Below are 9,797 nucleotides of genomic sequence, written 5' to 3'. Positions count from 1 at the left end.
GTTTACCATAGCTGGAGTGTTGATTCCGTTGGTCCTTACTAGGAAAGAAGGGCCCTGACCCCGTTTACTTCCTTAGCCTATTGCACCCCTCCCACCTCCCGCTCCCCCATCCCATCCTAGGAGCCTACCGCTTTGTGCTTTATGATCCAAGTGCTCACACCCTTGCTGTCCTCTTGCCTCCTTCCCATGGCACAGAGAAGCGAGATCAGCCAGGATTTTTCTCTCTTTTGCACGAATTTCGCCCAGCAAAAGGCCACCTTCCCATTCCATCTGTCTCGCCACCCCAATTGACATCCTCCTCCTCCTCCTCCTCCTTCTTCAGAGGGTCTGGATGGGGCAAGCAGTAAGTCCATTTGAGACGACGGGTCGCAGGAAGATGCGTGGTGATGATGAGGGCGGACTGTGGGTGGCTCCGCTTCCTCGTGCAGGGCACGCTTGTTCGTGTTCTCGGGGGAAGATACTGCTCATCATTCTTTGTCCTCTCTACGTGCGGAGGGCATGGTGCGGCGTAGGTAGCCATGCGGGGGAAACAAGCCATCGGAACGTTCTCTGTTCCTTGCCACGCCGACTAGCGCAGTCAGGAGCCAGAGTTGGCCCTCGAGGTCGGAGATGTTACATCGCAAATTCCCGGTCTGCCGTTTGATGGAGGGTTTGGGGTTTGAAGCCATCAGCCAAGCCAAAGAAAGAAAAACGCAAGAGGTGGTCGATAAGGGGCCTCAGGTGCCCCTCCAGCGGGTCACGGGCCCATGAGGCAGTCGAGAAAGCAGCTAGGGGAGGACAGCTTCCCCACCGCCCCAGGCACTTTGGAGGCCGGCCGCATCTCCTCGCGTCCAGAGGCGTTTGCCCGGGGCCCAGCTGGATGAGACTGCCAGACAGGACGGGCAGAGTCGGAAGTCCAGTTGTCTTGCTATCACAATCTAGGGTAGGCTCGGGTCCTTCCTCAGTGCGGGGAGGACCTTTGCTTTCAGAAATGAACGTTGCGCGACATGTCTCCACTCAGGCACCGGTGCGATGCTGGTGGAGAAGTTTCTTTGGGACTGGTTGGGTTGCCTTTCTCCCCTTGGCCTTCGTGTTGGTGCTGGTGGTGCTGGTGGTGCTGGTGGTGCTGGTGGTGCTGGTGGCGGTGCTCATGGCCTTGTGGATCGCTTCTCCTGTTTGGCACTTGGAGCTTCTCCAGCGTACTCCTTGCACCGGACATGGAGCCCCAGGGATCTTTGCGGACGAGCGTCGTGCCGGGGACGCGCGCATCCCCGCCTCATTCCTGCCGGACCCTCCGCCAAGTAGCACGAGGCCTCCCAAGGACAGACACCCATAAAGACTGTTTGCCCGTCTTCTCCCCGGACGCCTCTCGACGTCTGGGGCATTTTCGAGAGCCTGACCGGCCGGAAGGAGACGGTTCACCGACCTGCACCCGCTCTTCCCTGCCCCCCGAAGGGCTCCCGAGATCTTCTCCTTGCTCGGCTGGCTGTGAGCGCTCTGTGAGGCGTCTCCAGGCCGCGTCACTCACCCGAGGCCAGCGGTGCGGCCAGGGAACGGAGACGGGGCACGAAAGGCAAACCCACACCCAAAGTCCCATCCCGAGAGGACTCTCCCACCCTCGCAGAAGTGGGAGGCCCTCGGACCGTGCCCAGGCCCGCTCATGCACCCCATCACCCCATCCTCTCCAGCGACTTCCCAGCAGAGCCAGCCCTCCAGAGCTCAGCCGCTCAGGCACGAGCCCGTCCCAAGTGAACACCGAGACCCCGGGCACACTCCAGGCCCCGCTTTTCCCAGGAGGCTGCATCACGCACACGGCCGAGAGGAACTCGCTCCGCGTCGGAACTCTTGGTGCGTCACACAGGGCGTGCCCCACACAGCGTGTGCCTGGGCGTCTGCACGCATGTGCGTCAGAGCCGACCTACCGCCACAGCCCCAGAGACGGCCGCGGCTTCTTGTTCTACCCCTTGGTGGCTCTGGCCCTCCCGCTGGCACAAGGGCCGTTGCCGACGTTCCTCGGCCCCGGAGGCGGGGTGTCCGTGCTGGGACGGTCGAGCCGCTCGTGCTCCTGTCGGGGCGGCGTGCGGTTTCTCCCTCCTCCGTGTTTGGACTGGTGAATCACGACTGCGCCGGCAGGCAGGGCAGACGGGACCTTCCGCAGCTCCAAGGCCGCCTTCGGTCGGCTGTGTTCTTGCAGGCGTCTCCACTGCTCTAAGCTCATCCCTTCGACCTCTGTGTCCCCCGGGGACTCCTCCGGCCCAGGAGCTCTGCCGCTGGCGTCTCCTGCAGGCTGCCCGGGGTCTGTGGGGTCAGCCCCGACGGCGGCCGCTGCCCCTCCCCCAGCGCCCCCTTCCCACGCACCCTCCCGGGCGTAGAACAGGACGTAGGCGCTCTGGCTCAGGGCAGCGGTCTCGTCACAGGCGGTCACCTTGCCATCGTCCATCTTATAACATTGGTCGTTGCCCTCTCAGACCTAACAAAATTAGTGGCCTCGCTCACAGTTCCTCACAGGAACATGGTATTTTCAATACTCTCTGCCTGAATTTTTCTTGAAGAAATGTAAAATTTTAGTAAATTTTTCCCAATGAAATAAATCTTTTTTAAGTAATGTAAATCTGGCTATATTAGTCTCAGTAATCTCAGAATAAACACAAGGGCATCAAATATTTATTCATAATTAAAATTTTTTAAAGAATCAGGTCATTTACATGATATTACATCTGCATGACACATTGACATGTTTGATTCCAGAGTTGCATTTTCCCTTAGGATCAGGTGGTTGCTTTAGCCCCTCCTTTGTGTGTGTGTGTGTGTGTGTGTGTGTGTGGCTTGAATGATTTCATGCTTCCCTATTCTTGCCACCCTGGTGTTGCTTAGAGACCCTGGATATTTTATGAGAGCAATGGCCACACCACACTAAGAGGCCTAACCTTGTCTCTGTCTTGTGTCTTCAGGAGCTCAATGCATACAAAACGTGTATGAAAGGTCCAGATGTGAAAGCTCAGGCTTCCAGTTGATTCACACCTCCTATGTAAAGGGAATGGCCTTCTTCTACCCTCATGGGCATAATTGGGGCCAGATGTGAGGACAAAGTGTGCGATGGGTTCAGGTGCAAAAAGTCAGTTATCCCTTTGCTTCATACCTGCAGTGCAAAGGGAAAATCCTTCCTTTGGGAAAACAGCTCAGAGCTCATAGAGACAAGGGCTGCCCCCTGCAGAGTGGGGCCAGTAGCCTCTGGTGGCGAAGACTGGGGTGGTGACTGACTGGCTGGGGGCTCCCAGGATGAGGCAAGAGGCTGAGGAGCCCAAGTCTGCAGAGCCAAGGTCATACCAACCCCTCCTTGGATCTGCGTCTGTCTGAGTGGAGCAGTGACTTTAAGGGGCTAGGATGCCAGCTGCCTGCCTGGAGGCCACAGGAGGAGGGGGCAGAAAAGCAGGCGGTGTGGCTCCTTTTGATTTCTGAAGACACTTCTTTCTGGCACCAGGTGCCAACCTGTGGGAAAGATTGTATTCTTTTTATAAAACTGCTTTAGCTGTTCTAACTCATTTGCCTTTCCATCTCAGTTCATTTAAAGATAAATGTACAAATGTATATATTTTTTCTTTAACACCAGTGGAAATCCTATAACTTGGCTATTTTTATCCAACAATTCATCATACAGATCTTTCCAAGTCAGTACCGATACAAATTTCCTTCCCAGATCCCTCTTAATGGCTGTTTCCTGAATGTTCTGTTTTTATACTGAGTGATACTAATATCAATAATCTTAGTACACAGGTATTTGCACAAATGTTCCTCCCACGCTGAGTTGTTATCATTGGACCTTCCGTGTGGAATATGAAAAGGTGGATTTATGGCTGTTTATCATTCATTTCTTTGATAGCTTCTGGACTTTTTTTTTTTTTTTTAATGTTGTATCATGATTCCATTCTTTTTATTCCACAGAATAAAAATCATTCATACATGTTTTTACCCAATCATTTCATGGTCTCAGTTTTACCGTCCCCACAGTCTAAGTTTCACTAAATTCCTAAGTCCGCCCGGGAGCAGGGACCTGCCCTCTGGGCCGCCTGGATCCCAGCCTCGGGAATCGCTGAGGAGCGCGCCTTCTCCCGCAGCTGCCCGGGGAGGTCTTCCCAGCTCCCGTCCTCCCGTCTGTTGTCTGGGTCTCCGCGCCCTGCCGGGCCGGGAGCCGGCTCCCAGCCCGGCTTGTCCCGGGCGTAAGAACGGCCCCCGCTGCGCTCTGGCCTCCCAAGGGTAGGGGTCCGCCCGGGGCAGTGTCGGGAGCCACCCAGCGGCCGCCGTGAGCCGGTCCCTTCCTGGGGAACGTTGGCGACTCCCGCGAAGGCTACGGTTCGGCCACCAAGCCCGGGGCAGAGCTCCAGAGGCCGGGGTGACAGCGGCAACCTTCCCGGTGTCATGAGACCCGGGAAGAGCCTGCTGTCGCCGGAGATTCGGGCTGCAGGTCGGCGGACAGGGCGGGCGGCGTCGGTCGGTGTCGGTCGGTGTCGCTGCCCGGCCCGGTGGACCAGCGCGCCGCGGGGCCCCTTCTGCCCGTGGGCACCGCCGGGGCAGCTGAGCGCGAGCAGGAAAGGGCACGGCGCCGGCGTCCGCGGGGTTACACCTTCTCCATGTTTCCCACTCGCCCGGAGGTGCGGACCACACGGATGCACGCAGACATGTCCAGTCTTCCCAGCCTCCCCCATGGACCCCGATAGTCCCGATTCACAAACGTGTGTCCTCTCCCCGGAGACGGCCGGCCCTGGTGTCCAGAACCGGAGGCACCGGCAGGGACCACGGGCCGCCCGTCCTCCTCCCCAAAGGGCGCCCGGAACCGCTTCCTTGCCATCTTGGGGGAACGGTCGTCCCGCTGCCTTCGCGGCGCTGAGGCTGCTCCCAGGCGGCCTCGGTTCCCAGTGACGTGCTCAGGACTCCGCAGACGGGTTTCCTGCAAGTCGGGCTGCATCTATTCCAGGGGCGCCAGGAGTCCCTTCTATTCTCCTCGGGCTCAGGAGTGGAAAGGATGGTGTCTGTGTGGAGGCGCTGTGTTTCGCAGGTGTGAGACACAGATACATCTATGTGAGAATCACAAAGCCGACAGATTGGTGGCTACTGTGGCGAGGTCGACCAGATGGCCTGACAAGTTGTTGGGGATTATTGTTAATATATGTACTGTAATGTAGGTATTCAATGAGAAATCTTGAAATTAATTATAGTGAAAATCACCATTATCATTGTAACTCAACAATAATGTAATTATTACCTTTGTTTGCAGTTAATTTAAGAAACAGTTTCAAGTTTATCCACAGAGTATCCAATTGAAGACGACCAGAGAAGGATATTGAACTGAAGAACTTTCTTCATACACTGAGAAGTTGGGGAACCTCTCCTTCCAGCCACGAGGCCCTGCCCTGCAACAGCCGACCTGGAAAACCAGACCCCAGCCCCTGCAGCAATGGGCTCCAGGATTCAGTGCATGGTCAGTGACTGCCACCTTTCTTATTTTTCTTCCTTTCAATTTAGGACCAAATGGGGGAAACCAAATCTGTCATCTAAGCAGTCACCTGGGATGGCCCTCTTCCTCCCAGGCTGCCTCTGGCTTCCCCACATTACACTCTCTGAGCAGGACACGCTTTCCCTCTTTCCCACCAGAGCGTGTCCTCACTCCTCTGTGTGCCCTGAGTCTCAGCCTAGGCGAGTGGTGGTGGCTGACTCCTTGCTCTGGAGGCAAATTCTGAAGAAACAGTGAAGGATTGGGAAAATATCCTGGAGTAGGAAACGGCCACCCACTCCAGTATTCTTGCCTGGAAAATTCCATGAAAATAGGAGCCTGGCCATCTGCAGGCCGTGGGGTCACAACGAGTCAAACATGACTGAGCATGCACACACAGACACAGGCACCTTCATTTATGTCTACAGAGCTTAGAGTGTGAACCACATAAAGCACTGAGGATAATATGTGGGTTTTGTTATTTTTGAAAAAAAAAATCAAATTAATCATTTTAAGTTGAGATATATATCATATACCAAAAAATTCTCCTTTGAGCACTATATTTTAGTGATTGCCTATCTCTATAGTTGTGTAGCCATCATCACTATCTAATCCGGAAGATTTTATATTTTATCTCCCTACAAAGACACCTAGTGTTCCTTAATCAGTCACTTTTAATTCCACATTCCTCACTCTTTCATCCTCATGGAATTGCCTATTCGGTGTATTTCAAGCACATGGGTTTGTACAACTGTGGCCATTTAGGTCCGGTTTCTTACACAGTGTCATGTTTTTGAAGCTCATTCATATTTTATCATGGGATCCAATTTTTTGTTTGGCTTCAGAATTTTCCTAAGTCTTTAACACAAGCACACACACATACACACATGCTACAGTTCTTTTAATGTGGAAAATACACAGAGGTCCAATGTCACCATTAGAACCATTTTATGCACACAGTTCCATGGCATAAAGTACTGCCTTCCTGTAGGCACTCAACGTGCCCACCAACCCACAGCGGCCAGCAAGCACAGAGGATGCCAGCCCAACTGTGCTGCCCATTGTCAGAACCCCCCCACAGCACCCACCCAGGCCAAGACTCAACAATAGGTGCAGCTCCCCGTGGCCAAAGGAGAGCCCAACTGTGCTGGGGGAGGGGGGCGGTGGTAGCAAAGGGAGAGAGAGATGAAAGGAGAGACAAGTGGGAAAGTCCACAGCACCTGGTCTTTCCAGGTGGTCTTGCAACCAAGTACTAATCAGGCTCAACCTTGCTTTAGCTTCTGAGCTCAGAAATTAACAGGTGCCTTCATGGTGGCATGGCCCTAGATGATGGCAGCCCCGACCAGGCACCCCAATACCCTGTGCTGTGGGGCCCTGCCATGCCAGCCTCACCAGCCCCTGTCAGAGCCCTGGGGTGCCCAACATCTGTGGACAAACTGCTCCTGACACATCCTTCAGCCCTGTGGAGGCCCAGCCATCAGGCTGTGACTTGGAGTTCCCAGGAGATGGTTATCACTCAGGGTATGTGGCCAGTGGCAATAGGGCCTGACCCTCTGGAAGTGAGTGGAGAAAAGCCCAGTGCTCTAATTCAATGCTGTCCTGGCACCAACTGTGTGTCTCTCACTGACATCTTCACTGCTTCATCCAGATATTGCACGTACCACTCGTGTTCCGGCTGGGATTCTAGGGGCAGCCTTCACGGGGCTGCAGCCTTTCAGTGACCAATCCCAAGTGCCGATGCCTCTGGCTCTGGGCCCTCACATAGGGAGTGCCGCTGTCAATGCTCAGGGATAAAAACAGCGGATCTAAGACGCTGAAGACTCGTCCTAGGTCTTGCAAACAGCTCAGAACTGAGGTCTGGTGGCCTTAATGCTGTGACCTAAGACCACACCATCTGCCAGCAGACATGTCAATCTCCAGATAATCAGGATCGGATTGATTAAGTACAAAGAGGGACAAGTGTGTCATGTTGGGAGGAGGGAGGTGGAAACAACACCCCTCTGCCTTTGTCTCCCTCCTTCCAGCTGCCCAGGGGCCCAGCCACCTCCTCAATATCCTGTGTTCATGTAGTGTTCTGTTTTGACTCAGACAACATGAAGTGTTCCTGCCCCTCAAGTAGTAATTTTCTCAGTTTTGAGGGGTACACTCATGAAATGTCTTCCAGTGTAAAAATAAAGAAAAGATAAAACTCACCCAGACCACTGGAGTTCCTTATGAGGTGAGGGTGATATAAGGTCCCTTGAACTTCTGTTCTGGAAAGAGGGAGGGAGGAGGAAGAAAAAGCTAATCTTCAGTGAATGCAACCTTCACATGGACTCTGTGTAGTCATTTTATCTGTACAGCTATTCAGTCATCATAACATTTATTCAAGGTCTTTTCTCTTTCTGGCCTGATGTTCTCATGGAGCTCACAGGCTGAAGAGGTGCTCAAAGTGAGAGAGTCAGTTCCTAGGCAGGTTGATAAGAAGTCCCGGGGAAGCCGAGGAGAGAGGGGTCTGGAGTTTTCAAGGAGGAGGAAAAGACAAACATCTTTTTTTCTCTACATTCCTTAGTCTTAGTTACTTAAGACATTTGTTTTGTTTTGTTTTGTTTTGTTTCTTTCTTTAGGCCCAGAACTGATGATTACACAACTCAGTGACTCTTTGCAACCCCATGGACTGTAGCCTACCAGGCTCGTCTATCCATGGGATTTTCCAGGCAAGAGTACTGGAGTGCGTTGCCATTTCCTTCTCAAGGGGATCTTCCCAACCCAGGGATCCAGCCCAGGTCTCCCACATTGTAGGCAGATGCTTTCCCATCTGAGCCACTTAAACTCTGTACTAAGGATCATATAAGAACAATGTATCTTGCTTGAGGACAGTTTCTCCTTTCTGAAAACATTCTGATTAATCCTGACATCTTAGAATGTATATTATGGGAATGGGTCTGGTAGGATCTTTCTGTTAAAATCTAATCCTGTTATCCTAAAATGCTAATTGTGGGAGTGGGTCTGGTAAAACTTTCACAAACTTGAGACATTCTTTTGATTTATTGTAGTAACTAATTTAAAAAGTATATACCTCCCTTGCTAACACTAGCAAGGGGGCACTCCCCACCCCCTTCTGCTGTCCATGTCAGAAGCTTTCTTTGCCTTTTTTCCACTGTCATAAAACTCTGCTACACAAACGCTCTTGAGTGATCAATCCTGGTCCCTTGCCCTGAAGCTAAATCATCTTTGGAGATCCTGAATCTGACATCGTTCACAGTAAGCTCGATTGAATCTATAATAATCTCTTAAAAGCCAAATATAATCCTAAAATAAGCTATGCTGCTGCTAAGTCACTTCAGTCGTGTCCAACTCTGTGCGATGCCATAGAAGGCAGCACACCAGGCTCCCCGTCCCTGGGATTCTCCAGGCAATAGCACTGGAGTGGGGTGCCATTGCCATCTCCAAAATAAGCTATATGCCCTATTAAAATAAAATTCAACTGAGTAAAATTTAAAAATCTTAGCGCCTTTATTTAAAGATTAATGAATCAGGCAGCATCCAAATTAGCAGTTAGAAACTCTGAGGAGTTGCACAAAATAAAAGGCTTTTATAGGCATAAGGGATCAGGAACAAGGAAGTTGTACTGGGCAAAGAATCCAAGTGATTACTGCGAGGTTACTTTCCATTAGAGGCTGGAAAGCTTTCTCAGGCAGATGACTTAACTAGTGATAATCAGAAGATTCCTGGCTGACTGGGTCAAGAGTTCATTTCTGGAAGAGCCAAAACTGCATTTACGTCGTCTATTTTGCTAGCATGGTTCCTAACTAAGCAACTCCTTTGGGGCTGTTGTTTTGTTTGTAACAGTCCCCCGGGGGCAGCAACAGGCTTACCACTGCTGGTTCTTCCCCCAAATGCTGAGACCGCATGTGCTCTGTGCCAGGCCTGTGCTGGGGGCAGGGATCCAGCCACAACACCTCACAGTCTTTGACATTCAAGAGGAGAGTAAGACAGAAAACCATCACACTTTAAAAAGAAAGGATTCTGCTGCTCCCACAGAGCTGACACTGTGGAGCGAGACAAGGAATAAACAGAACAGCTTGTAGAAGAGTCAGCTCCATGGAGTGAAGGGCGGGACACGGCACAGTGGGAAGAGGGGAGCTGGGGTGGTGGGAGGGTGGGGAGGAAAGGAGTCCCGGGACAGAGGACGGATGGGTGACGAGCCCCAGCAGGTGCAGACAGGGCCAGCCCTGGTGCCGTGAAGGACCGAGGTGGTAAGAGCAGGAGACATGGGGGAGCTGTCACCACAGATGCACATGGGGATGTGTCTCTGAGGAGGTGACATTTAAGCTGCGCTCTGAGCCAC

The 9,797-nt window shown here is 52.5% G+C and overlaps 1 protein-coding gene across 1 annotated transcript; it reads right to left on the bottom strand.

Annotated features, from left to right (window-relative positions):
• Window positions 1-1,936: 1,936 nt before the first annotated feature.
• LOC133256638 (ubiquitin carboxyl-terminal hydrolase 17-like) lies at window positions 1,937-2,470 on the bottom strand. The gene has a single exon (XM_061431412.1). The coding sequence runs from the start codon at window positions 2,417-2,419 to the stop codon at window positions 1,937-1,939; it is 483 nt and encodes a 160-aa protein (XP_061287396.1). The 5' UTR covers window positions 2,420-2,470.
• Between the last annotated feature and the right edge of the window lie 7,327 nt (window positions 2,471-9,797).

This window comes from Bos javanicus, chromosome 11 (genome assembly GCF_032452875.1).
Source record: "Bos javanicus breed banteng chromosome 11, ARS-OSU_banteng_1.0, whole genome shotgun sequence".
NCBI lineage: Eukaryota > Metazoa > Chordata > Mammalia > Artiodactyla > Bovidae > Bos > Bos javanicus.
The sequence above is the reverse complement of the archived record's forward strand: the minus strand, read 5'-3'. Positions and strand labels throughout refer to the sequence as shown.